We start from the raw sequence: 27,934 nt of genomic DNA on the forward strand, positions 1-27,934 counted from the left end.
GAAGCGACGCTGAGGGACCGGGGCGGCTTCCTCCCCGCGCGACGCTGACGCCCCGCCCCTTAACAAAACGCCGCTTTCTGATTGGCCACAGCAGCTGTCTATCTCTCCCGCCCCCTTTGCGATTGGAGAAGCCGCCCCAGCGGCTCCGCCTTGTCTCTGTGGTCGCGCACTCGCCTGCCCCCTACTGGCGGGGCGGGGGAGGGCGGTGATGGAGCCCGGTTGAACGGGGCAGAGCTGGGGCGGGGATGGGGGGGGGGTGGGGGTACGGGCCCGTCCCGGTCCCCGCTGTCCGCAACAGGGCTCCCCCGAGGGCTTCCCCGCAGCAGTAACTGATGCCCGAGGTCCCCCCCGCCTGTGGGGCCCGGCTCGGCTTTCCCTGCCCGGGCTTTGGTTACCCCCGTTAAGGACACCCGGACAATGGCGGATCCTGTTCCCCATCAATCATTCATGGTCCCCCCCCTCGAAGGGGCTTCTCCCCTTGGCAGGGAGCTTCCAGCCTTCCCCGTGCCGCTCGGAGGCCCCGCAGGGTGAGTGCTGGTGGGGTCCGGAGGGTGCCATGGGGACAGAGGGAAAGGATGCTCGGGTTGGGGTCCAGGCTCTGCTCTCCCCTCCATAGGGACCAACGCTGCTGTGAAGCCCCCCGGGTGTCCCCATGGGTGTCCTGAGCTGCGTCAAGTACCTGATGCTCATCTTCAACGCGCTGGTGTTTGTGAGTGTGTGTTCCCCATAACCCCCACGGTGATGGGGACCCGGCGGAGCTCACAGCACCCCCGGTCCCCATGGGGTGCCTGGGGATGGTCCCTGCAACCCCATAAGCGCGGCCCATCCGCAGGCCGGGGGGACGAGCCTGGTGGCCGTGGGGCTCTGGGTGGCCGTGGACCCATCCGGTTTCCAGCACATCGTGGCTGCCAATGGGGTGCTGAGCGCTGGTGCTTTCCTGCTGCTGGCCGTGGGCACTGCCCTGGCGCTGCTGGGCTTCCTGGGCTGCTGCGGGGCCCTGCGCCGGAGCCGAGCGCTGCTGCTGGTGGTGAGTGAGGTGTGGGGGGGGTCTCCATTGAAACCCGTGTGTGCCCCATCCCTCCCAGAACCATTGCATCCACGGGGCTGGAAAAGCCCTTTCAGCTCATCCGGTCCAACCTTTACCCCAGCACCGCCAAGGCCACCCCTAACCCATGGCACTGAGGGGCTGTGAGCACTTGCAGGGACGGTGGCTCCAGCACTGCCCTGGGCAGCCTGTTCCAATGCCTGAGCACCCTCTGGGGAAGACAAAGCAGCTCCCACCCCAGTCCCCACCTTGTGTAGAGCCTAAAGGATGTGAAAAGCCACCAATGAGGGTCACTGGGTTGTCCCTTGTGGCATTTCCAAGCTTTTCCCCCCCCAACAGTGAGGGTCAGAAGCCCCTTTCTTGTCCCCCTGTGTCCCTCAGTCCCAGGGCACAGGCAGGGGCTGGCTGCAGAGGAGGGCAGGAAGAGCTGGAGTGGGGCTGGTCCCTGACACCTTCATCCCAATGCTTTCCAGTTCTTCATCCTCGTGAGCCTCGTCTTTGTCACGCAGCTCGTTGGGGCCGTTCTCTTCCTGCTGCACTGGAAACAGGTACCGGCCCCTTTCCTCCTGCCCTGCTTCCTCTGGGTCTGCTGTGGGGGGCAGCCTTCGTCACCCTCATCTTCATCCCCCTCACACTGGGTGGTTGGGTCCCATGGGTGGGTACCTGCATCCCATAGAACGGGGCTGGTTTGAGTGGGCCCCATCCCTGGTACCTGCAGATGCAGCCGGAGCTGCTCCTCTCCGAGCTGCGGAGGAGCTACCGCGGGGATGAGGGTGCTGAGGTCTTCTCCACGGCCTGGAACACCCTCATGGTCACGGTGAGCACCCATGGGACCTGCCGAGGGGCTCATGGCCCCCAGTGCTGGGCTGTTGCATCCATTCCCCGCTGGCAGCACATTGATGGTGTTCCCCTTCCGGTCCAGTTCTCCTGTTGTGGGGTTTTAGGACCCGAAGACTTTGGGAACGGTTCCTGCTTCCAGGAGCTGCACCCGGGGATGCCGTGGCCACGCGTGTGCTGCACCCGTGATGGGCTCCTGCAGGCAGGGGAGCTGCTGGGCTGGGAGCAGTGCCAGGACCGGAGCCCTGGGTACATCCATGCGCAGGTGGGGGGCTCCCTCCATCATCACCTCATCCAGCCCGTACCTCGGTCACCCTCTGAGCTCCCGGCCCCATTGGGAGCATGAGGAGCCCCCTCCAGCATCTCCTTCCTCCAGGGCTGCTTCACCGCCTTCGGCCGGGCCTTGCAGCAGTTCCTGTCTCTGCCTGGGATCTGCAGCCTGGTTGTGCTGGGCATCGAGGTGCTGCATGGGGCTGGGATGGGGCAGGCACCGCATCCGGGTTCTCTGGGGGTGAAGGGAGCAGGATGGGCTCTCCCCAGCCTCTGGCTGCCACAAGCACCCCCAGAGGGCACACACGGGGTCTGCCTCAGGGTGTGAAACCACCTGGGGTGAAGGATGGGGGGGCTTTGACCTGCTCCCCCCTCCTGTCATTGCAGATCTTTGCCATGTTCTTTGCCTTTTGCCTTTACTACAACTTCGACTGAGCAGGACGAGGTGCAGCAGGGACCAGCCCCAGGGTTGGAGCCAGCAGCAGGAAGGATGCTCCAGGTCCTGGTGTGTCAGAGCACAGCTCTCTCATTCCCTGCCTCTTCCTTCCCAAGTCCTGTCTCTGCTCCTATGGACACAGAAGGCTGGGCCTGGCTCAGGTTGCTTGGAGCAGGGACAGGACATGGGTTAAATGCCCTGCAGGCAACTGCGTGGAGCAGGAGGCTCTGGTAAGAGGTTTCCTGCCCCTAGAGGTTGTCCTTCATCCTGCAAGCCCTCTCCAGCTGAAGGGTGTTGGTGCCCATCTCCCTTCCCCATCCCACTGCCAGACCTGTGGGCACCCTTTGGGCTTTTCCTCACCCCACTGCACTGGTGAGACACCACATCCAGGCGCAGCTGCATCCTCTGACCTGGTCCAAGCTGCATCCAGAGTCTGACACAGCTCTGGAAAGCTGGAATTCCAAGGGTCTGCAGGATTCGTGTCCTTTAGTGACTTCAGTGTTAGGAGGAAAACGGGAGAGTAAAGCAGAAACCAGAATACTTGGTGCTGTTGTCAGTTCTCTGAAAGCTGGAAGGCAGAAGCTGAAGCAGCACTTCCCGTTCCCCTTTGCTTTGGGAAATTCCATAAACTCCACCCAACAAACCAGAAACCCAGGTAGAAATTAAAGCTTTATGGCTTATTTACACAATGGAACATCCCACGGGAACCCTAGGAAAACCTGCTGCAGGCACCATTCAGCTCCACCACTGAGGCCCAGCTGCGCAAAGGGAAAAGGGCAGAGCCACAAGAACAAACCCCACTCAGGATTCCAGGCGAGGGCTCTTCTCCTTCTGGCTCACGCTGCTCCCTTTCCTCTTGTGGGCATCAGCTCCCTCGGGGGCACTCGTGGCACTGGGGTCCAGCTTCTCTCCCAGAGCCTGTGATAACAGGAGGAGGAAGTGACTGTGGGGCTGGGCCTGGTGAGCCCGGAGCAGCCCGAAAGGGGATCCCATCAATAGCTCAAAGGCAGTGCCAGACCCTTCCTAGTGGTGCCCAGGGACAGGACAAGGAGCAATGGCCAGAAACTGAACCACAGCAAGTTTCACCTCAACAGGAGGAAGAGCTTCTTCCTATTGAGGGTGGCAGAGCACTGGGACAGGCTGCCCGAGGGGGGGTGCAGAGCCTCCTTCTCTAGAGACACCCCAAACATCATTAGATTTTAATGATCTGAAATAAAGTATAACCAAATTAAACCCATCCAAACCAACAGACAGAAGGGGAGGGAAGGGGAACGCTGCTCAAAGGGACTGTGAAAGGCAAACTGGGATAAGGAGGGCTGCTCACAGACAGAGCCACCCTCGGCTGAGCACACGGAGGGTGCTTCTTACCCTCTTCTGCTGGCTCGCATGCTTCTCAGTCCACTCCTTGGCATTCAGCAGGAAAAGCTCCTTTTTGTACTTGTACTCTGAGGACTGAGCATAAGGCAAAGAGAGATTTGACTTCATGCAAACACCCCACCAAGAAGCTGGGCCTAAGGTCTTGCTTTAGGACCCTTAACCCAGATCAAAACCCCTATGAGCCCATGGCACAACACATGAAGTGACTTCTGCTCTTTGTTTGCTGAGTGAACACACACTGCTGTTTGCAATGGCAGGACGAGAGCTTTACATCCCTGCAGAGCCCAGCTCCACCTGCCCCAGCTGCCTTTGGGAAACAGAGGAGTTCCCCCAGGCCTGGCCCAGAGCAGGGGAAGGGGAAGCACAGCCTGAATCTAACACCCTGCTGCTCCCCAGTCTGTGCCTGCAGCTGCAGGAGAGGAAGAGCTCACGTACTATGGATGCCATGAGAGGGTCATCGGGGTTGGGCTCTGCCATCAGCAGCTGTATGGAGGTCAGCAGAGTGGAGATGTTCAAGGAAGGTGTCCACGCACCCTGCAAGGAAACAGGGTGAGAGCAGCAGTTAGGAAGAATCCTGGGACCTGCCCCCACAGCCCTGATCCAGCTCTAGGCAGCAGCACAAGAGAGACGTGGAGCTGTTGGAGCGAGGCCAGAGGAGGCCATGGAGATGCTGCGAGGGCTGGAGCAGCTCTGCTCTGGAGCCAGGCTGAGAGAGCTGGGCTGGGGCAGCCTGGAGAAGAGAAGGCTCCTGAAGGGGAGACCTTAGAGCAGCTCCAGTGCCTAAAGGGGCTGCAGGAAACCTGGAGAGGGGCTTGGGACAAGGGATGTAGGGATGGGATGAGGACAAACAGCTTCCAGCTGGAGAAGGGAAGAGTTTGATGAGATATTAGGAGGAAGTTCTTCATTATGAGGCTACTGGAACACTGGCACAGGGTGCCCAGAGAAGCTGTGGCTGCCCCATCCCTGGCAGTGCTCAAGGCCAGGTTGGACACAGGGGCTTGGAGCAAGCTGCTCCAGTGGAAGGGCTCCCTGCCCATGGCAGGGGTCAGAGCTGGAGGAGCTTTAAGCTCCCTTCCAACCCAAACCAGTCTGTTCTATGAAACATGCCCATGGGCTGCCTCAGGACTGTCAGCATTTAAACCTCATCTGCTTACAAGCCGCCTCAGGATGTGCAGCACTTCAGCCCCAGCCTTGCTCTCAACACTCAGGCAGTGATGGCCTCCCTGAGGAAGCCTGATGCTACATCCTCCTTGGCTCTGCTTGGTGGGACCACGGTAACCCACATCTGCAGAACCACCTAATGCCTTTTGACAGCAATCCCTAAAACCTTGGGACCTTCTGTGGAAGAAAAGCTCATGTTCTCGTCTCTAAACAAAGGAGATGCTGCTCAGAAGCTTTATTCCCGTGCTCCTGTGTAAATAAGTCAGTAGCAAACAGACATTCAAGAAGGGCTTTACAAGAACAAGACAAGGAGGTCACTGGCGTGCTCAGGCCCAAGGAGTTCTCTTACCTTTGGTGGTAATTTAAGAACATCCAGGCAAATCCTCCCAGCAGAGTCAATGTTAGGATGATAAATTGGGGTCAGAAAGCGAATCTTGGGGGGCTCAAAGGGGTACCTTTAAGGACAAGCATCAAGAAACATAAAGTTACTTTCTTTTCTACATCAGCATCCAATAATGCCATCATTCCCTCCCCTGGCCATAGAGTAAGTGGCATCCTTCCCCACAGATGCCTGGAGGAGGTAAGGCTCTGCCTTTACCACATCCCAATAGCAGTTCCCTGGGTAGCTTCCCACAAAGCAAACAGGGGAGGAAGCTTTCCACTCATGAACAAACTCCTTTCCAGAAGCTTTGAAGCACTAGAAGGAGGCAGGGATCTTGTCCTGGTGCTTTTAATCACACACTAAAGAACGTCCCATGTGAATCAAATACAGCAGCTCATGGAAATCAGCTAACAACAGTCCTTAAACGAAGGCTCTCACCTAATCCACCCCATTCCTTTCACCTCCCAACAAAGAAAGACTTAAAGGAAGCACCTGCAGCAAGGATCTTAACTGAGAGCAGCACTACCCCAGCTGCCTCACTAGATGTCGTTGCCCACTCACCTCTCAGGAACCAGTATTTCCAGGTCGAAGATCCCTTTCTCATACGGGGTGCCTGCACCTCCTACGATTTCTTTAGGAGCAAGAATTCAGACAGAAGCGTTACATTCAAACCCACTGCAATTCGTCCGACAGCATCTGCAGCAGTTACAGAGCCCTTAAGGTCAAGAGCAAGGCACAAAGATGGCATTTGTGAGACCAGTTCCACCCCACGGCAATCAGAACCATTGAGCCAAGCTTAAAGAAAGCCAACCCTACAATCCCAGCCATCCCCATAACCCATCCAGCGGGTACCACCCAGCAAATCTAAGCCTAGCAGCAAACTCCAGCTCATCCCCCCCCCCCCAGGGGTACGTACGTGCTCGGAGCTCATCCACCCGGTTTGCCTCTTGCCAGCAGGTGATGCCCGGAGGCGGCTCCGTGCTCAGGAGCGAGAGCTCCCTCTTCAGCCGCGATGCTCTCTGCATTGTGGGAGGCTCGGAGGTGGCGGAACCCGGCGGTCAGCGCTGCCCGAACGGGACGGCAACAACAGTGTTTAATACTGAGAGCTTCCTTCGGGCTAACGGGGGTTAACCCGGGGCCAGGCTGGTGGGAGCCTGCTCCTGCTCTCAGAGGAAGGACTGGCCCCAACCCCATCCTTTATCACCCCTCTGAGCCCCGCAGGCCCCAGCTGAGCCCAATAAGCACCCCCGGGGCCCACCCTTCCCCTTCAATATCCCCCCTCTGCCATGCTGGGACCCCGGAAGTGCTTTGGATGGGGTCACCCACCCGTGCCCCCTCCCTGCAGCAGGCAGGGCCCCTCTCCCCCTCCCAAAGCCCCCCTCCCTGTGCAGGGGACACCCCAAAGCTGCCCCAGGGGTTGGACATTACAGGCCAGGACCCCCCCCCAAGGCAGAGCCCTCCACAGGGACTCCCCCAGCCCACATAAACCCACCCCAGGCCTCCCACCTGACGAAGGGGGGGCCCCCCCCAGGGCACTAAGGCCTAATCCTGCCCCCCCCCCCAGATTACCTCACCGCTCCTCAGCCTGAGCACCCACAATGGAGGAGCTGAGCACCCTCCCCGCCTAATTATCCCTCCTAATTACCCCTCTGCCCTAATTACCCCCCCAATTACCCCTCTCCCCTAACTACCCCTTCCTCACAATCACCCACGGCCGGAGGAGGTGGTGCGGCGCGGGCAGCAGGGGCGGGGCTTCCCCCGGCGCCTAGCAACCAGGGGGAAACCCCGCCCCCCGCCGGCGCTGATTGGGTAAGGCCAAGCCACGCCCCCTGAGTGGCGGCGTTTCGAACTCGACGCGGAGGTGAGCTGCTATTGGAGGAGAGCAGAGGGTGGGCAGGGCAGGGGCGGGGCAAGGGCAAGGGCATGGGCATGGGCAGGGCAAGGGTAAGGGCAGGGCAAGGGCAGGGGTAAGGGCATGGGCAGGGCAACGGCAGGGCCATGGGCAGGGGAGGGGGAGCTGCCTGTCATTGGTTGTGTGGCATCCTCTCATCGAGGTGATGTGCTATGGAGAGCCAGGAAACCCTTGAGGTAAAGCCCAGCTGTCTGGTCTGGGGCCCAAATCCCAGCCTGGTTTGGGTTGGAAGGGACCTTAAAGCTCATCCAGCTCCAAGCCCTGCCATGGGCAGGGGCACCTTCCACTAGAGCAGGTTCTCAGTGTCTGCAGCTGATGTAGGGATTAGCACAGTCATACCCCCTTGAACTGCAGCAGCTTTCCCAGCTAAAGTGCTCCATTCACACCCTCCCAAATGACTGCACTGGGTGACTCGGCCCCATTCACCCCACAAGGAACAGATTTAGCAGCCTCATAAAAGATTATTTGGCTTGTCCTGCTCCCTGAAACACTCATCAGCATCATGGAGACAAACCCAGCTGCGTGCCCAGGCTGGTCCAGAGCCCATTGCAACCCCCTGGGAACTGAACCCTGAACGCTCTGGGGTGTGGGACATGGAGCTGATGGAGCGAAGCCATGGAGACGCTGCGAGGGCTGGAGCAGCTCTGCTCTGGAGCCAGGCTGAGAGAGCTGGGCTGGGGCAGCCTGGAGAAGAGAAGGCTCCTGAAGGGGAGACCTTAGAGCAGCTCCAGTGCCTAAAGGGGCTGCAGGAAACCTGGAGAGGGGCTTGGGACAAGGGCCTGTAGGGACAGGCCAAGGGGAATGGCTTGAACCTGCCCGAGGGGAGACTGAGCTGAGCTCTTAGGCAGAAGCTCTTCCCTGTGAGGGTGCTGAGGCGCTGGCACAGGGTGCCCAGAGAAGCTGTGGCTGCCCCATCCCTGGCAGTGCTCAAGGCCAGGTTGGACACAGGGGCTTGGAGCAAGCTGCTCCAGTGGAAGGGGTCTCCGCCTGTGGCAGGGGTTGGAGCTGGAGGGGCTTCAAGGTCCTTTCCAACCCAAACCAGGCTGGGTTCTGTGACAGCAGCATCTGAAGTTCAAAATGATGCCAAAAAATGCTTCTATTTACAGGCACCCTGTGCCAGCGCCTCAGCACCCTCACAGGGAAGAGCTTCTGCCTAAGAGCTCAGCTCAGTCTCCCCTCGGGCAGGTTCAAGCCATTCCTGTCCCTGTGGGCTGCCAAGTTGAAGAAGGACTTTCCAACTTTAATTCTTCCCTTCTTTCTGTAGATGTCACCGATGGCCCAATGGAAACGCAGGTAAATGTGACCACCCCGGAGAACACATTCCAAAAGGAAACGTGGCCAGTATGCCAGAACAAACCCACATCCCAGCTGGGTTCACCTCTTTGGAACCACAGAATGGCAAAGGGGGAAAGGCAGAGGTCAGCTGAAGTGGACAAATGTGCTCAGTACCTTGCCCTAAAGTGGTGCCTCTTGCTTGGGAACTGCTCTTTCTTGCCCCAAACTCTCCCTCTTGGCTTCTTCTTCTGTAACTGTGGGGTAAATGTTCCTTCTGCCATGGACCACATGTAAAAACTCACCCTTCCATTGAAACATCTCATTGTGGAGCTTCACAAGGCTGGAGGAGTCCATTGCCTTTGTTATGGAGGGGTTTGGTGGGGTGGGAGGGGTGCAGTGGGATTTAATCACTGGAGGTACTATTTCTGGCATGGAAAATGTGAAGTCTCTAGAGCAATCTGTTCTCACAGTTGGTCTCCATCTGTCCTCTTTGGAAACCTGGCTGCAAGACAACTCTAAGTGCAATCCAGTGCACCCGAGGTCCTTCACCTCGAAGGCACCCATGGATCTAGTGCAGAAGCAGCGCTGGGACCTCTTTGTATCAGGAGGTGCACAAAGCCTGCTGCCAGCAGCATCTCCCAGTGCTGCTGCTGACCTGCAGGACCTGTTGGGGAAGAGCACAGCGGCAAAGCCTTCAGCTTCCTCAGTACAAGGACTGTCACGCTGGTCCAAGAGGCTCATTGTCCCCTCCTGCTGCATCAGGCTCCTGTACTTGACAGTTTAGCTCCTCAGCAAACCTAATGATTTACATGGATGACCAGAAGAAAAGGCAGTGACCAAACCTTTCAGTGCAGTGCTTCTTGCTTCAGAGCCTCCTGGCATCCATCATCTTTCTAATTGGTTTCTTTCCTGTGCTTAAAGGAATGGACTGCATCCGTGTCTGCAGTGCAGGTGGCCACAGGAACGCAGAGCTGGTTCTTGCCTCATGTTTTAAGGCACAGTCATTGCCTTCAGGGCAATGCCTGAATGGGCTGGTCTTTGGTTACCTAAAACATCTGCACCTTGGAGTGCTTTGTGTCATCTGAGCTTCACTGAGTCCTGGGACCTGTCTAGCACAGGAGAAGACAGGACCAGCAGCAGCTGTCAAATGCCCTTTGCTGTTCAGCATTGCCTCTAACACTGTGGTGCAGGAGGTGACTTGGGATGCTCAATGGACATGAATGTGCATGCAGCCAGAGTGGAAGGGGTTGGAGCTGGATGAGCTTTAAGGTCCCTTCCAACACAAACCATTCCGTGATTCCATGAAAGCAGATGTGGAATGCAAGATTCTTGTGAACCCTCACAAAGTCCTATCTGAATGAAACCAAGGTTTCATTATGCCTAACCCCAAGTTCACTCTCCCAGGCTGGGTAACCAAGCAGTGGTTTCACTATGCCTGACCCCAAGTTCACTCTCCCAAGCTGGGTAACTGGCAGTGAATTGAGGCAGCTTTACTACTTTATACCTGCACATTGGCTTTGCCTAGTTGAAACCCCTGATTTGGCAGGCACCACCACAGAGGTGGAACCAGCCTCGGTAGGACACAGATACCTTTGGTGCCTTGCCACTCCAAAGTGTCAGTTTATACTCCATGTAGCATGGATTGAATAGGGAGCATGTGACCAACCCGAAATCAGCATCATTTAGTGCCATCACAAGTATCACCAGTCTCCAGCTCTATTAGGGCACCAGTTATTTTAGCTGCATTTGCCACCTTGGGATATCTCAGTGGCATCAAGTTTGACAAGTGTTCCCAATAGCTGCAGTGACTGGCAGAGGATGGATCTGCCTGGCTGCTCTTCTAATGGAAGTGTCAAACCATCAAGCCAAATCACCCTCTTGAAGAGAAGCCTGGACTAGCACTCAAGAGATAAATAGCTTGTCAGTTCTGCTGTCATTAGACATGCAGTGAACTCAAAGTCCAATGATGCCATATGGACAGGCAGGAAAAGGAGGATTGAACTGGTTTTCCCTAAAGGCTTCATGAAAATGGATGTTTGTGTGAAGGCTGGGGCTCTGTTTTGCAATTTAGAGGAACAGGGTTTTATACCTCACTGAACATCTTGAATTTAACAGGAGGAAAAAGTGATGGAGAGGAAAAAGCCTTAGAGAAATCTTCAGTTTAGCTGCTTCTAGATGCAAAAGGCAAAGATCTCCTTCAGTGGTGATGGTGATGCTGCTGCAGCCAGAGTTGTACCACAGGGCTCAGATCAGCTCCCATTGAACTGGGCAAGGTGTCTGCAGGGCGCTGGGGCTACTGGATGCATCAGCAAATGAGAAATCCCTTTCCAGAGATGAGCTTCCTTTGCTTCTGAGAAAGAAAAGATGGAGTTAGTCCTGACAGTGCAGGTCATAGAACCCCACCCTGGTTTGGGTTGAAGGGAGCTTAAAGCTCACCCAGCTCCAACCCGTGCCATGGGCAGGGACCCCTTCCACTGGAGCAGCTTGCTCCAAGCCCCTGTGTCCAACCTGGCCTTGAGCACTGCCAGGGATGGGGCAGCCACAGCTTCTCTGGGCACCCTGTGCCAGCGCCTCAGCACCCTCACAGGGAAGAGCTTCTGCCTTAGATCCAAGCTGAACTTGCCCTATTTCAGTCTGAACCCATCACCCCTTGTCCTATCGCTACAGTACCTGATGAAGAGCCCCTCTCCAGCATCCTTGTAGCCCCCTTCAGATACTGGAAGCCAGAGGAGCTTATTCCCCATCAACAAGAGAGAAGGGGCCTGTCAACACAGGTGGAAGAAAGTCGCTGTTCCTGCACACATGGAGAGGAGTTGAGGAAGTTAAAGCCCCGAATTAAATCTGGCCAGGGATGTCAAGGGCAACAAGAAGAGCTTCTGTAGGTATGTGGGTGAGGAAAGGAAGAGTAGGGAAAATGTGGGCACTTTCCAGAAGGAAAGAGTAGACCTCATTACCTGCAGAATGGGGAAGGCTGAGGAACTCCATGACTTTTTCCCCTTAGTATTCCCCAGCAATCACTCCAGCCACAGCACCTGAGCTGCAGAAGGCAAAGGCAGGGACTGGGAGAATGAAGAACCACCTGCAGGAGATCAGGGTCAAGACCATGTAAGGAACCTGAAGGTGCACAAGTCCATGGGACCTGAAGAGATGCGTCCATGGGACTGAGGGAACTGAGACATCGAGGCAGTTTGGTGAGGTTCCTACTGGTTGGAAAATGGGAAACACAACCCCCATTTTTAAACAGGGAAAAGGAAGACTCAGGGCACTCCAGACCGATCAGCGTCACCTCTGTCCATGGCAGGACCAGGGAGCAAGATCCTCTTGGGCACATGGAAAAGCAGGAGGTGATTGCTGAGAGCCAACAGGGCTTCAGTGAGGGCAAATCGTGCCTGCCAAATCTGGTGGCTCTAGGACGGGGTTACAGAGCTGGTGGAGAAGGGAAGTGTGAGCGATGTCACCTCCCTGCACTTGTGCAAGGTATTTGATGCTGTTCTGCATGGCATCCCTGTGTAGAGACCCAGATTGGATGGATGGAACTTGCTGGATAAGGAATTGGCTGAACGGTCCTGCTCATTCTCCAGCAGCTTGATGGCCATGTGGAGATCAGTGCCGTGTTCCTCAGGGCCTGTGTGGAGACCTCAGAGCAGCTTCCAGTATCTGAAGGGGGCCTATAGGGATGATGGGGAGGGACTCTTCATTAGGGACTGTAGTGACAGGACAAGGGGAAATGGGTTAAAACTGAAACAGGGGAAGTTTAGATTGGATCTAAGGAGGGAATTCTTTCCTGTTAGGGTGGTGAGGCACTGGAATGGGTTGCCCAAGGAAGCTGTGAATGCTCCATCCCTGGTGGTGTTCAAGACCAGGTTGGACAGAGCCTTGGGTGCCATGGTTTAGTGTGAGGTGTCCCTGCCCATGGCAGGGGGGTGGAACTGGATGATCTTAAGGTCCTTTCCAACCCTAATCCAATTCAATGGCAGAGCTGATGTAAATGGGCAGTATCTGAGGGTGGCAATGAGACAGGGTGGAAACAGCAGGTTCAGTATGAGGTAGAGGACACGAGTTCAAGGCAACTGAAGGAGAGCGGAGCAGGCAGCAGGGAGATGTTAAACACTGAGGAACAAGTGGAGCTGCTGCCAGAGCAGTAACAGGGAAGAAGAGATCCAGACACAGCAAAGGGATTCCTGGGAGGGAGGAGGGTGGGCCCCAAATTTGGCCATTTCCTGCCCCAAATCTGCCATTTTATGCCCCAAATCTGCCACTTTCTGTCCCAAAATTGGCCATTTCCTGCCTCAAATTTGGCCATTTCCTGCCCCAAATCTGCCATTTTCTGCCCCAAATTTGGCCATTTCCTGACTCAAATTTCCCATTTCCTCCCCCAAATTTGGCCATTTCCTGCCCCAAATCTGCGATTTTCTGCCCCAATTCTGCCATTTCCTGCCCCAAATCTGTCATTTTCTGTGTCAAAATTGGCCATTTCCTGCCCCAAATTTGGCCATTTCCGGCCCCAAATCCGCCACTTCCCTCCCACCCCCCCATTTCCTGTCCGGAACCCGCCATTTGCTGTGTTTAAACCGGTCATTTCCAGCCCAAACCGGTCATTCCCTGCCGAACCGGAAGCACTTCCCCCTCCTTCGCAACCACTTCCTGTTGCACCCGGAAGCGCCGCCACCCGCCGCTCCTCAAACCGCCGCCCGGGGGCGCAACTGCCTCGCTGCCGTTCCCGGAAGTAGCCCGTGCGGAAGCGCCCTCCGATTGGCCGGCGGGCCGGGCGGAAATGACGTGCCGGCCGCCTCCCGCCGCCCGTCGGCCGGTGCCGGTGCCATGTCAGCCCGGCCGCCGCGGAGCCCCGAGGAGCGGCCGCGCCGCCGGCTGCAGTTGTGAGTACCGGGCCCTGCCGGTGGGCGGGGAGGAGACTCCCGCAGGTACGGACCCGCCGCGCCACTCCCTGCGGCGCCGGAGGGGCAAAGCCCCGGGGGGCACCGGAGGTTGGGGCTGGGGGGGGGGGCGGGACGGGAGACGACGACACGATACCGGTTTGTGGCTTCACACCTCTGCCGGGCACATGGAGTGGGGTTTGGGGTGCGAGGAGGGCTCAAGCCTCTTGGAATGGGTTTGCAGCACCTGAGGTGCAAAGAGCAATGGGGTGGGGGGGACCGAGGGGGTCCCCCCTCTTTGCCAAGCACAAGGAGGTTCCCCAGGCTCTCCGTGATTCTGTGTGCGCGTTCCCATTGGGGCTCCGGTGTCGTCCACTTGAGGTGGAGGGGTTGGTGTGAGCTCCTGGGGTGCTGTTGTTGCCATGGGGCTTTGCTGAAGGTTTCCTGGCTGGAGGAGCTGGTTGTCCATGGGGAGAGCTGGGGTTTATGGCCAAGCAAAGGAAGCGTTTCCCAGTGGTTGGAGCATCCCAGAATAGTCCCGAAGGGGTGGAAGTGTTTCCATACAAAATGAGCATCAAAGGTGGCTTCATTGGCCGTTATTTGGATTTCAGTAATATATAAATAAAGGTATTTCAATAAATATTTGTAAATAAATAAAAATAAATATTTAAATACCCCCCCAGCTATTAGGAATGGCCTGGGCCTAAATTCCAGCCAGGATTCCTTGCAGGCAACGATAACAAAACCTGTTTTGATTCAGCCTTCAGCCAATCCATGGATGGGATGTGACTGTGTAAAATAAAGGCGCATCGCAAGCACTTAATTTGTTCTTGTCCCCAGATTTACGCTTCTGGTGTAGAATCAATGGCCTTTTCCTGTTTTCTGGAATCAGCCAAATCCATTAAAATCAGTGAAGTTGGGTGGTTGAGCTCTGCAGTGGCTTCTGGGCCCTGCTTGGTTTATTCACATTGAGAGGAGGTGAATGGTGTCCTTAAAGCAATGGTTGGAAGGAAAGGCAGGCTAAAAACCAGCTTGGTTCTGCCTAAGATGATGCTTCTGGCAACTTGGAAGTTGAATTGCACCTAGACTTGACAGAGGGAGCTTTGAGCACCTCCTGTCTGCCTTCCCTTATCAGGGACAGGAGGGGAAGTTTGGAATACTCGGTGTGGTGTCCTTTGGGCTTCTTAGGAAGAGTAATAAATGTGTTTGGATGAGACCTCTCTATCCAATTGGTGGCTGATGGAACAAATGAAGAAGAATTCCTGGTTTCTTCATGGGAATTTTGTTGAGCTGAGGGAAGCGTTGACTGCTCTCTTTATTCTGCCAGCTTTATAGAGCTAAGTAAGGAAACGTTCCCATTTCTTTCCGTTGTCTCTGCTGTCATATCCTGCTTAATGCCGTGCCCAGTGTTGACTTGGAAGGTTTCAGTATTGCCTCAAGAAATAACGACCCTTTTTGGTCAAGCAAAATGTCATCACGTTGACAGTTCCCACCCCGAAGGGCACAGATTTATGTATGGATTTGGGAAGGGAAGATGAAAACCTGAAGTTGGTGGTTTCTGTGGTGCCATGGGTAGGATTTCTCCCAGTCATGAGCCAGTTTTCCTTAGGCTTTGTCTTTAGACCTTGGGCCATGCTGAAGTACCATTGCAATGGAATTAGTGTTAATAGATGAGATTTGAGGGGGCTTGTATTTGTGGGGTAGGGAAGTGAAGGAGGATGAAGAGGAGAAGGAAAACTGCTTCAGAATTATGGGAGAAATCCTCACGTACAACTTGGCCTGATGGACAGAATTCCTATAATTATTACTTTTAATCAGCCAGTTCTAAAACTAAATTATCTGACACTTGTAAAAGGGGATGGAAAGACCTTTTTCACTCTGCTTGAGGGATTCTTAAACCAGATTCTTCAAAGCAGCGGGAGCCTGCAGAGGGAACTAAAGCAGCTTCCAGCTCTCCTCTTCATCACTCAATAACGTATGAAAAATGCTTTAATTTGGGTAATATGAAACACCCATCCTGGTTGTTTCTTTGTATCACATGGAAGAGTCTTTACCAATGTGAGCTATAGATGGTGGAAGGTTTTCAACTGATATATGGAGTAGAAAAAGCATCTAAAAACTTTGACAATGACACTTTGCCATCCTCTTCCAAAGGGGGAAGACGTGTGAATACAACTTCTCAATGTCTCTGAACATTTCCTTTCCCTCCTTCTTGTCTATCTTTTAGCTTTTTTCTTGTGTGCTTCTGCAATCCTGTAAGCATTTGTTTCAGGTAAAAGGATGTTACTGCCCAGACAGCTGCAATTGGGGCGTTTCTTGCTCTTTTTTGCACGAAGTGTGAAGATCAAAAGCTGCCGTTGTCTTCTTGGGATGCTGAGAAGCACAATGACCTGGAGCTCTGACAAACCGGGTTTTTTCAAGGAGGTCTCTACCCCAGCCTACTTAAAAGATCCTGTTTCTAGCACAGTGTCAAACCCTTTTTTTAAGCCCATCCCAACGGAGATGAACAGTGACTCAAGGGAGAGCCAAGAAGAGTGCAATTGAGCGCTGGATACCAGCATTGCCACTGAAGAAAGCATTCATGCCAATGCTTCCTCTGCCTCATCTCTCTCCTCCTCTCTGTTTTTCTTGCTTCCTCAAGCTGTTCCCCTTCCTCTTGTCCAAAAGTTAGAGGTATCCCCTTGCTTTGACAGGTGAAGGAGCGTGCCTCTTTGGGGGTTTCCTCTGCCCTTTGATGCCTCCTTGCAGTGCTAGTTAGTTTGAGCAGAGGTAAGTGCCTGTTTGCTCTGTTTCAGCTGCTGTAGTTTGAAAGCTCCATGTCTGTGTTCCACAGACATGAACTTGCTGAAAATGTCCTTCTCAGTTTGCCTTCAGAATATTGATTCTTGCATGTAGAAGAGGAGTTGACATTGTAGATCATGGGGTTATTAAGGAAGCATTGACTCAAGTAGGAAATGACCATCAAGCTCAACTGAATGATCCAAAGCATAGAACAGATACAAATGCAAGAAGCTGTCCAGGAGCTCAGTGCTGGTCTTCCTAACTTTGCATTATCAGTGGTGCTGGGAGATAGGAAGTGAGTCGTTTCTGCTTTATGTAAGTTCTAGCATACAAACACTTGTAGTTGCTCTTTGTTTAAGCAAAAGTATTTCTATAAGATCATTCATGTTAGTCCTTCTCAACTGTCATTTCTGATGCCACAACATCCAACTCCATTTCGTTACTAAAACCTCTGATGGCAGCTTCCACTAGAACTAGGTGGGGTATTGGCCATGTTTTTGTTTTAAGTAGGCTATTTTTGAAGCAAAAGGCTGCCCACTGCTCTGAGCAATCACACCAACATTTGCCTTTTCACACAGCGAGCCTAGAAATGAGGCCTTATACCAAAATACTGGGTGTGGGAGTTAATGGTAAGGTTACAACGAGGAAAGCTCTGTATGTTTAAAGCCTTTGTGGTTTAGATGGACAATGGCATGGTCATTTGTGTTGGCCACCAAGGGGAACATAACCCCTCAGATTGTAGCAGGAACTGTCCAGCTCTGAGTGAACAGCATCCTTCTTCTCCCTTGATGGGAAAAGGCAATGTCTTGACTGACTTCTTGAGGAGATCTATCAGCAGGACACATGATGGGTATCTCCTGGTCACTCTGTTCCAAGCTGGGTTGGAAGTCCAAACTGTAATGCTTCACTGCCAGAAAAAATGCCAGTGTTTCAAAACTACTTGACAGTAAACAGCACAAAACATTGATGTCATCTGGACTGGTACAGGGAAATAATCTCATGTTCATGTTCTCAATGCATTTATCCATGCAGAAAGTCAATGGGACAGAGTGAAGTTGGCAGCTTTGCCTTTTTATCATTCTGGATCTGATACCAAGACTATGAAACTTACTTTCGGTTCATTTGGCCTCTTTACTAGTGAGGGAAGCTGTTTTGTTCATGCATGTCTCAACATGCCGTGTTGCTTCTGCAGTGCTTTGGGCATTAGCTTGTTCTTCAGAGGGTCCCAAGAGTATCTTGCAATATGTATTTCAAGTCCAGTATCTTGGACTTGGAAAACCTTGACGTTTGAAGCATCACAACTAACTTCCGGTTTGACAGGGTTCTCTGTCTGTCCGCTCTTGGGAGTTCCTATCTTCACCTACCAAAATGCACTCTCCAGATTTGACTGGTGCTGTGTCCATGTCTTCCTCCTCAGTTTTGAAGCCTTTCCCTTCCTAGACTTAGATTTCTGTTCTTACAAATGCATGTATCTTGATAGCATTTTGTTGCTCCCTTTGAAGACCACCACCTTTGTGGTCGGTATCTGCCTAAAGAGTGAGCAGTCAGGTGAGATGTAGGCATGTGGTCACCCTACAGCCTACTCCACAAAGTCAATGTATTCTGCATCTTAATTCCCTTGTTTTATATGTTTGTCTGAAGTAATTTCTGCTTCTATCTTGCCACACAGTTAATCCGCTGCCTTTTCCTGAAGCTTCTCTGAGATTCAGACTTTGTAGCACTAAGCAGGGACATTAATAGGAACAGGGAGATGGGAAAGCAAAAAACACAGCTTCTCTGTGAAATCTGGAGAGAGCTTTTTATTTTCTCAGAACGAAAGGGCCTGTAAATAGAGGAGGAGGGTAATGTAAGGGGTTTCCTTAGGTCTTTTGTTACCTGAAAAGGATGCCGTTTCCTGCTACTTCGGGATGTCAAGGTTGCTCGTTGTTTTTCAGATAGCCTGTGGTTCTGAAATGCTGCTCCCAAATGTACACTGAGTAGCTCAGTCTGATTTGCCAGTGAAGTCCCTGAAGATCAGGAGTTTTCAGTAGTTCATCAGCTTCTGAGGCGTAGCAGCACCGGGTGTACAATGCACTGATGCACATGAATGAAGATATCTGTGCTGTGTTCACTTACGCTCTCTTTCTTTTCTCTTGTCTCTTGTCTCTTGTCTTTGTTTTGTTAAGCATTGCAGGCTGTATGTACCGAGTAGTTCAGACGACCGGACCAGATGGAAAAAACCTTCTGAAATTACTTCCAATTCCTAAAGCTTCTGGAAGCTTTGTGCCAATAGTTCAGTCTTCAACCATGGCAAATAATTCTAAAGCAAGTGTTTCTAGTCCAGTCCATCTTACTTTTAAGACACAGCTTGCCAATACCACTTCGCCTTCATCTGTTAAGATACCCATTTTTCAGTCTCCTAACCCTGGAAAGATTATTCTTACAAGGACATTAGACAAACAGGACAGTCTTAGGGCAGGTTCTGAAAAAGAAAGCCTAACTCCAAATTCAGGTGCTAACAGCCAGAGCAGTTGTGCTTCAGTGGACAAACTGGCTTTACAGAACATTGCTGTCACCAGTTCATCCAACCAGAGTAACACAGCATACATGGTGCTCAACACAAAAACGCTGCCAGTTGCTATGAAGACTTCAACCCTGCCTTCTGGCCAGTACCTCCAGATCCCAGCTGATGCAGAAGTGAAATCTGTCCCAGCTTCTATTTTACCACCTGCAATACAGCAAAAAATCCTTGCAGTGGCAGCGACAAACATGTCTGGAGGAGATGACAGTGCAAAAATACCAACTGTTATTTACATGTCACCAGTGAAAACAGTGAAAACAGCCCTTACGAGCCTCCGAGCCGTTTGCCCAAAACCTGCCCCAGAAGTTTCACAGAAGTTGATAATGACAGCTACACCAAAGGGAAGTAGTCCTGCTCCGGGGACAGTAACATCTGATGGTCAGCAGTGCCAGCAAAGTCCGATGAAATGGGTTGTGCAGGAAGGTCCACAGTCGTCGACACCTTGCGTGATCCCCGTGAAGTCATCCAATAACGTGGCTTCCAAGATCCTGAAGACTTTGTCAGACATGAAGAACGCAGAAGGGAACTCTGTGAATATTTTATCACTCTGTTCTAGCAGTCCTGGTGGAAGCCAAACAAAAATCCTGCCTATTAAAGAGAATGCTCTGGTCATGTACAATGGGAAAGTGTATTTGTTGACCAAAAGAAGCTCTGATGTTCTATCGGGCCAAGCTGACAACCAGCCATCTTCCTCTTCTGATGTTTCAGTGAGAACGGAGACATCCACATTAATTGATTCTACTGCAGACAGCAAAATAACCAGTGGAGTAGTGAATCTGGTGTTGTCTGAAACCAGCAGGATGGTGCTGTCTCAGAACGATCCAAACCCATCTCCAGACTCCAGAAAGCCTTCCCCAACTGGCTTAAGAAACGATGTAAGAGCTGTACCTGCAGCTTCGGTGGCACCAAGTGCTAACCAGCAGGATTCCACTGTAAGCCACAGAAAGAGATTGCTCTTCGACATGAGCATTTCAAGTGGAGTGACCCCCGTTACAGCAGATGGGGCACAGGAAAACGTGTGCCTCAATGGCAAAGAAAAGACCCATTCCCCCAAAGCAGCAAAGGCTGGTTTACCTCAGGCTAAGCAAGAGGGTGTTTTCAGTGAAGACTGTCAAAAGGTAACTCTCTCCAATACATGCGCCCATCTCACTCTGCTAAATTGTTGTATGGTCCTGGTTCTATTTGAATAAAATGGCTGTTAAAAAGTTCACAGTTTTTTTGTAACCAGGTATCTTGCTGCTGGATATGCTCATCTAAAGTGTGTTTCTGGTCAAGAAATGGTTTTTCTTTTCAATAAGATGTACTATGCAAGTGAGAAAATGCATAGAGAAAAGGAAGAAGGAGGGAGAAGATGCCTTTGTATTTTCTCACAAGATAAATTGCCAGAAACAACTGAAACTGTAGGAGAGTTGTTGCTTGGTTGAGCCCTGGGGGCAGTTCGCTTTCATATCTGAAATGCTTTCATACCTGCTTTCCGTGGTTGGTACCACATTCACAAAGCCTAGCTGTTGACTGTTGGAGGTGTGATGTGAGTTAGAGAAGTTTGCAGCTACACAAGTGGAAGCCAAGGTGGTTGAGCAAGGTTTGTCACCCAGAGAAAAGCTCTGGTGTTGCACTAAGTCAGCTCCAGCCTCCACTTGCTCAGCCAAAGGCAGGAGCTGTGCTGCCTTCCTTTCATGCCATGGTGAGGAGGGAACCACCTTCTATGACTCATGGTTTCATGTCAGGCAGAAGAAGCTCTTGTGATCATTAATGGCTTTCCACCTTCAGTCTGGACCTACATGTTCTTTTAAAGCCATAACATCAAAAAAGTCCTTAGCCTCAGACGCCCCAGCCTCTACCCATGAAGACTGGAGGTCAAGGTTTCAGTTGCTCAAGAGGCCAGGATGAATTTGCCTTCGGATAAAAAGAATCATTCTGAAGCTTGCGTTGAGCAGGTAGAAGAGCAATGCCAGCTAGGCATATTTGTGCAAAATTCCAAGTTTAATCACTGGAACAGATTGCAGGGACTCTTTTGTGATCCTTCCTCACCTGAAAACTGGTTAAATAGCCTTTTTTTCTTTTCCTTTAGTGCTGTGTGGTGCCAAGTGTTGCTTTAACCTCTGAAAAACATCAGATATTTGCTGCTTTTAGCCTGTGAATTTGCAAGCCCATGGATTGCCCAACCTACTGATGTGAGGTTGACCTTGAAGTTCAGACACATCTCAGGTTACAATGAGGTTAGATACCAGAGGCAACTGATGGTGCTTGGTTAGTATTGTCAACCACAACACAAGTATGAGATTCACTCAGCAGCCTAACGTGGCTGATCTTCCATCATCTTCCTTTGTTACTTAGAAGTTTTAGAATGGGTGATTTCCATCTTGCTTCTTTTACTTCTGTGTTTGCTGGTTGGACTCTGCATTTTCTGGATGTTCCACAGTGTACTTGGGGTTTTAAGTAGCTAACAAGAGCGTTAGGCCTGTGTACGTATATATATAATTCCTAAAAGTTGGATTAACCTGTGTTAAGTGTAACTCTTGGAGAATGGCAGACAACACAAACGTTCAGCTGGCTTCCTAGTAACTACTTTTTAGCTTATGTGTGTGGGGAGAGAGATTGAGAGATTGATGGGTCTCTCACTGTTTCTGTATTTCAGGTCCAATGTGGAAAGATGGATTCACCAAGAAAGCTTATTCAAATCAAACAGCAAGAAAAGCCACATTGGAAACAATACTTGGAATTAAGGAAAAAATTTGGACTCTCTAAGGAGGAGAGAGTTTACCTTAAGAGAATACCATTAAGGAGCCCCTGTGAGGAACTAGAAGAAAGGGTTTGCTCCAGTAACAACCTGAAAAGGAAAAGTGGTTCTATTGATTCATCATCGGTAGATGTGGAAACAACAAATCAACACCAGGAATGTGTGAATGAGGAAAAGGTATCTCGAAATCTTATGGTGCTAAATGTGTACAGCAGCACCTTCAGAAAGCTCCATGTGTGTATTCAGTACAGAGCTGGGTGTTGATTTGGACCCTTCTGCTTCTAGGTTCGTCAGGGCAAGCCAGTAATTACGGTCGCTGTCAGAATCGTTCCTACATCTTGTTTGTGGGCCACAAAGGAGTTGGGTGCCTTGAGTATGACTTGAGTAGGCTCAGAATCCTTCTCCTCTTTTCTGGTTTCATGGGAGGAAATCTGAAGGACAAATGCTTTGAAGAAGACTGGACCCTCTGGTGGTGGCAGGGGTAATCTTTATTGGAATAGAAACCAGGCCTCTTTATCCTAACTTATATGGAACCTTCTGCAAACAATTATGTTTATCCAGTGGGTATAAGCAGAATAATAGAAGTGTAATTTCTTGTGAGGCTTTACGGTTGAATTTGAGATCAGTCAAATGTCATTGTTCTAAGGCGCTTCAGTCACTCACATGACAAGGTGAGGTTGACTTCCAAAGAAGGGTATCCAAAGAAGGTGTGGTTTTGTTGTACCTCTCTAATCTTCAGAGTTACAAATGTCTTTGTAAACATGGTCCTTTGATATTGGCCAAGAACTTGTTTGGGTGCTTCTGGAGACTCCCTCAATGAAGGAACTTCCATCTTAATGCAGTAAAGTGATTATATCCATCCAAAGTAGCTCTGTTCAGCCACAGTGTTCCCAAAGTTTTTGTCTCACACTGCAGTTACATATAAGCAGCAGCAGGAGATGATAGGTGTGCACAGGAGAGGCAGAAGTGCACTAAGGAAGGAAATCAGTGTTCTGGAATTGTTAACTGGGAATCTTTGTTAGGAGGATACTGAACACAGAGGTGTGTTTGCTCAAATTGCTAAAGAAATGTCTTCCATATAGGAATGCCAAGAAGCTCGCAACAAATAGCTTGTGATTTGTGCTTACTTACAATGTGGAATGATGCTCAGTTTAACAGAAGTGTGTTTTCTTGGCTCTACAGAAAACTGTGGATCCAGAAGAGGATCTGGCTAAGAAAAGAAAGGTAAAATCCTCAGCGGCGTCAGACACTGGAAAGAGGAGGAGAACGCCAGTCAAATCAACCACAGGTCCAAGTTCAGAGAACACCAGCTCCAGCGTCCATAGCAAAAGTCCTTCACCTCTGCCTGTCTTACTGCAGCAAAGTGTTTCCACAGGCTTCGCTGTGTCATCTCTGGGGAGGGATTCTGAGCAAGACCTGGACTCTCAATATAGTGACATTCTGTACCCAAGTATCCCAGTTTTGGTGTCTTCTGAAGATGCCCCTTCAATTCTGGAAGGTTCTTTCAGAAATGATGCTTTCCCTTTGACTCCTCCAGACTTGGATGAAACCATCCAGGATGAAAGAATCGAACGACTCAAACAGCAGTTAAGGGCTCGGGAAGCGGCGCTGGAGGAGATGCGCAGGAAGATGCAGCAGAGCTGAACTTCAGCTTGCCAGCAGGCACATGCTCAACTGCATTGCAGTGACTTTAAAAAGGAATTCTGTGTTTAAACAATGAACGTTTCTGGTAGATGGAAGATGTGAACAAAAGAGACACAGGATAAAATACACAGGATGTGTACGTAAAAAAAAAGAACATGTTTCTTAAATACCAGAAATAAAAGACTTGGACCATCAAATTCTGCTTCTGGAGCATCACATGTATCAAAGAAGACAGAAGATGGGCATTTTTTGTTAGTGCAGTCTCTATATTTTGAATGGAGGGTTTTCTCTATTAGTCCTAGCAAATAAACTTTCCCACTTCGGAATCCCATGGCCTGTCTCTTAGAAACTCAGTGTAAATGGCAAACCCCAACTGTCGATAATTCTTTTGTTTTCCTAATGTGCATGACAACTTTTATACATACCTGAGACCTGTCAATGGTCACGAAAGGTCAATGGTCAGTGTTTAATAAATGCTATTTAAATGAGTTGGGAATTACAGGCAGATAATACAGATGATGTTCATACCAACCCTCTTCCAGATGTGAAGGTGGCAGCAGGAGAACCCCCTGCTGACAATTAGGAGATATGTGTTTCTCACTGTTCCTGTTGTAAGCCTTTATAAGGCCTTTGCCAGTTGTGCAATGTTGAGGTTTGGCTGTGGGGTGCTTTTTTGGAGGGGAGGAGGTAGGTGTACTTTTTTAAAACAGTCATGTTCAATAATAACTTGTTGAAACAAAAAAGGTCTATTTCTATATGCAGGGGGGGATCTTTCTCTTTCGGACTGTTATTTAAACGTGCCTCTTGCTGCCTTCATTTGATGCTTCTTTGGTTTTGATTGTAGGAGAGGCTGTGCACTCAGAGTCTTCAATCTCATGGTTTTTATAGTCCTTCGTAGTGTGTTTGCCCAGCGTATTCTGTCATGTGTTGTGTGGATGCCTTTCACTGCCCTCTTTTGTCCATGTCCTTGAGGCTTGCATTGAGTTCTGCAGTTCTCTTTGCTGTACCAGCCATGAACAGCTGCTTTGCCAACAGAATTTGTCATTGTGTTTTTTCCTGTCCCATTTTTGGTTATATTCAACATCTGTGACCCTTGCAGAACTCCACTGCTGATCTCTGTACTTTATTTTCTGTATTTTAAATACATCTGCAAGTTTTCTGTTACCACATGGATGCCTGGTGCATGTGTAGGGTTGTGGTGAAAGATGTTGCTTTGGAGATGCATCTTTGGAGACCCCAGTAGGCTCTATCAGTCGTCTGTTCCTTGCTAATATGCATCTCAGTGGGGAAGACTCCAGTGGATTTAGAGAGGCAGGAAGGGAAGAAAAAGGTGGTTCCTGCAGTGAAGAGTGTCAAATAGGCCAAGTGTAGGAGCAGATGACACACCAAACGTTGTGGTGGGTGAAGAAGGAAGGTGTATGAGGGAACGAAACACTTTAATGATGGAGATTACTGTTTAAGAGGCAGGTGCTTGTGACAGAGCAGGCAAGGGTGGTATGGGCATCTGTGGGTGGAGTGAGTGTTTTGGGGCAGAAATCCCATAGTTTAGCATAGGAAAATGGGTACCTAATGAATGACTGATGCGTAGTTGGGCCACATCTGCACGTTGGATATAAGCAGTAGTAAGGAGGGAATAAATTTGTGTGGAAAGTGGGAGTATTCCCTGCACGCATGTGGGTGTGATGGGTTGATCCTGGCCAATCATCAAGTTTCACCTACCCAGCTGCTCGCTTGCTCCCCTCCTGCAGGATGAAGGGAAGATAGAAGCCAGACAAGCCTGTGGATGGAGATAAAGCCAGTTGAGCAGGCTCAAAGCTGCATGTGGGGAAAGCATGCTAAGGAATTTAGTGAGCGGGTCCTGGCAGCAGGCAGGTGTTGCACCATTTCCTGGGTCTCTGTGTGCATAACATTTACATGGGAAGACAGGTACTGTAAGCATAAATGTCCCTGCATCCTCCATTCATTAAGCATTGATTTCCTGAGCATGATGTTGTATGGAACGTCTGTTTCCAACGTCTTGTCCATCCCCAGCCTGTTTGCTAGGAGGGAAGGTCTTGATGTCATGCAAGTGCTGTTCAGCAATAGCCAAAGCACCAGAACACTGCTGGTGTGTTCCCAACAGGCACCCTCACACATCCAGACCACCCCGTGGGCTGCTCGGAAGAACATCAGCTCCATCCCAGCCAGATCCAACACAACGGGGTGGCAATCAGAAGGAGGTAGAAGCAGCCTCATGTCTTGTGCTGCAGTCCCCTGTTGTGATGCGCTTCCAACTGCCATCACTCCCCTGTCCTGTGTTCTGACAAAGTCTTCCTTCTATTTTCCAATGATCTCCAAGTAAATCAGTGAATCCGAGTTTGCTTACCCTCTCCTTTTGCTGGGAAGATTCCAGGTTGGACATTCCATGACACACCACCACCTCTGTTCCAGAACCTCTTTTACCCTCACAGAGTGGTCCATGAGCCTGAGTTTTCTCTAGAGACAAGGGGAAGATCCTGAAGGAAGATCCTCCCCTCAAGGTTCTGAAGAAATGTGCCCAGTGGGATTTGGTGGAAGAAAGTGAATGGGCTGGTTCCTGGTAATGGGAAACCCTTGATGTGATTCAGCAAGGCAAAACCAAGCCATCTATGGAACAGAAGGAGGTATCTTTCTTGGCACAACATCAATGCAGAGTTGAAAGCATCACTGAGAGCCTGGAGAAGCCCCTTGGTGTGGGAAGGTTGCGCCAACAGCAGGAGCGAAGGGACTGGCACCAGCCAAGGATGCTGCAGGTTGTTGGACCTGCTCCTCCTCCGGACACATCATCTGTAACACAGGTTCTGTTTCCCTGCACTGCTCATCCTTCAACTCCTGTGATCCATTGGCACTTTGTGACAGGAAAGATGGAGTCCTGGGAATGCTGCCAGCAGCCCCAGGAGTCAAAGGCATTGGCAGCCACCCCTGTGTGCAGCTTAGCTGGTGGAAAGCACTGCAGATACCTGCCATGGCTTGCAGTATGGAATCCATAGAGTTAGGCTGTGAATTCAGCCTTACTCCCAAGTAAATATTCAGGAAGAATCAGTGGGAGACCAGTTAGGGACTCCTGGTTTGGAAGAGCAGAGGTGCCAGTGAGTGCTGGGCAGAACGGATGAGGAAGCAGTGATGATGCCACCATCAGCCCAACGCGGTGACTTAGAGTATCCAGCCAGAACTATCCATGTGTTACTTTCCAGATAGAGGAGAATCCACCACAGCACAGGCATTTCTGTAGGACACTGATCTTCACAGAGGGCTGCCCCAGCCATTTATAGAGCCACAGCACCATTTAGGTTGGAAAAGACCCTTAAGATCAAGTCCAACTGCAAAGCCACCCCTAACCTGTGTCCCCAAGCACCACATCTACGTGGCTTTTGGATGCCTCAAAGGATGGTGACCCTGGAAGCTGCATACTCTGGAGCCTGTCGGGTCCAGTGCTGCAGGCAGCTGCTGTGAGTGGAGCTGTGCTCAAAGACCAGAAGCATCTGCAGATACTTGTCATCGGGGACGTGCAGGTTCAGCTTTCAGCCTGGTTTGGAGCGTGTGGATCTGACCCTGAGTGTCCTACACTGCCATGATTTGGGTGGACAAAGTGTGACCCATTTCCAGTGGCGCATTTGGCAGCAGGAGCATCAGCCAAGGCTGAATTGGGCAGAGCCCTATGTGTCCTCTTGTGGATCTGGAGGTGTCGAGCAGCTGCAGTGCAGTCTGAAGAAGGCTTCTGGCAATGGAAAGGGAAGTGGCACTGCTTTCAATAGCAAGGCATGAAAGCCCAAGTAGTCAGTGCTGGGTTAGTCTGAAGACCCATCCAGCCCATCATTGTTTCTCCACAGAGACCAACATGGGGAAGGAGGTCAGGATGGAGGCTGAGAGTGGATGCCTTGAAGAGTGCGAAGACAAAATGATCACAGAAATGAACAGCTCTGCTCTGGAGCCAGGGTGAGAGAGCTGGGCTGGGGCAGCCTGGAGAAGAGAAGGCTCCTGAAGGGGAGACCTTAGAGCAGCTCCAGTGCATAAAGGGGCTGCAGGAAACCTGGAGAGGGGCTTGGGACAAGGGATGTAGGGATGGGATGAGGAGAAACAGCTTCCAGCTGGAAGAGGGAAGAGTTGGATGAGATACTGAGAAGTTCTTCATTATGAAGGTGGTGCCCAGAGAAGCTGTGGCTGCCCCATCCCTGGCAGTGCTCAAGGCCAGGTTGGACACAGGGGCTTGGAGCAAGCTGCTCCAGTGGAAGGGGTCCCTGCCCGTGGCAGGGGTTGGAGCTGGAGGAGCTTTAAGGTCCCTTCCAACCCAAACCAGGCTGGATTTCTGGATTTGAAATGTTGAAGAGGACCGGCTCCAAGAGGAGTATCCGAGGCTTCTGCCTTCCATTGAGGAAACCCCCCCCGGGTCGTGTTTGTAGGTGCTGAGGATCTCCAGCTCATGACAGAATAAAGGAAGACAAGAGATCAAAATGAAATCTCAGGCCTTGAAGAGGTGATGGTGGGAAGATGAAGCTGGAGTCACGAGGTACCCACATAAGAGAAAGGACAGTAAATAAATCCAGGTGGTCCACACAAGTGAGGAAGGATGGGCAAAGACACCAATCTGTCAGCTCCTGAAGGGCATGGAAAGGTGGTGTCAA

At 51.3% G+C, this 27,934-nt stretch overlaps 3 protein-coding genes across 7 annotated transcripts; 2 read left to right on the forward strand and 1 right to left on the reverse strand.

Moving 5' to 3' along the window:
• The first annotated feature begins 640 nt into the window (after positions 1-640).
• Positions 641-2,868, forward strand: LOC133217530 (tetraspanin-18-like). 3 transcript variants are annotated; one of them, XM_061363099.1, is made up of 7 exons: positions 641-709; positions 833-1,027; positions 1,519-1,593; positions 1,764-1,862; positions 1,968-2,147; positions 2,259-2,342; positions 2,540-2,857. In XM_061363099.1, the coding sequence occupies exons 1-7, from the start codon at positions 653-655 to the stop codon at positions 2,585-2,587; spliced, it is 738 nt and encodes a 245-aa protein (XP_061219083.1). In that variant the 5' UTR covers positions 641-652; the 3' UTR covers positions 2,588-2,857. The 3 variants fall into 3 exon arrangements, with proteins under 3 accessions (XP_061219083.1, XP_061219086.1, XP_061219084.1); XM_061363102.1 differs by lacking the exon at positions 1,764-1,862 and having other exon boundaries at positions 2,540-2,868; XM_061363100.1 differs by lacking the exon at positions 2,259-2,342 and having other exon boundaries at positions 2,540-2,861.
• A 437-nt stretch (positions 2,869-3,305) lies between these two features.
• UBE2T (ubiquitin conjugating enzyme E2 T) lies at positions 3,306-6,554 on the reverse strand. Its single transcript, XM_061363103.1, has 6 exons — positions 6,425-6,554; positions 6,070-6,139; positions 5,476-5,581; positions 4,401-4,499; positions 3,957-4,040; positions 3,306-3,506 (listed from the first exon to the last, which is right to left on the reverse strand). Exons 1-6 carry the CDS (start codon positions 6,531-6,533, stop codon positions 3,390-3,392), a joined length of 585 nt encoding a protein of 194 aa, XP_061219087.1. The 5' UTR covers positions 6,534-6,554; the 3' UTR covers positions 3,306-3,389.
• Positions 6,555-13,507: 6,953 nt separating this feature from the next.
• Positions 13,508-23,985, forward strand: LRIF1 (ligand dependent nuclear receptor interacting factor 1). Of its 3 annotated transcripts, none has more exons than XM_061363131.1 (4): positions 13,508-13,572; positions 18,516-20,028; positions 21,549-21,827; positions 22,833-23,985. In XM_061363131.1, the coding sequence occupies exons 1-4, from the start codon at positions 13,517-13,519 to the stop codon at positions 23,292-23,294; spliced, it is 2,310 nt and encodes a 769-aa protein (XP_061219115.1). In that variant the 5' UTR covers positions 13,508-13,516; the 3' UTR covers positions 23,295-23,985. The 3 variants fall into 3 exon arrangements, with proteins under 3 accessions (XP_061219115.1, XP_061219117.1, XP_061219114.1); XM_061363133.1 differs by lacking the exon at positions 13,508-13,572 and adding an exon at positions 16,149-16,338; XM_061363130.1 differs by lacking the exon at positions 13,508-13,572 and having other exon boundaries at positions 18,264-20,028.
• Positions 23,986-27,934: the final 3,949 nt, after the last annotated feature.

This window comes from Neopsephotus bourkii, unplaced genomic scaffold (assembly GCF_033783945.1).
Source record: "Neopsephotus bourkii isolate Nb327-2 ecotype Australia unplaced genomic scaffold, CSIRO-AGI_Nbou_v1 NB_1139, whole genome shotgun sequence".
NCBI lineage: Eukaryota > Metazoa > Chordata > Aves > Psittaciformes > Psittacidae > Neopsephotus > Neopsephotus bourkii.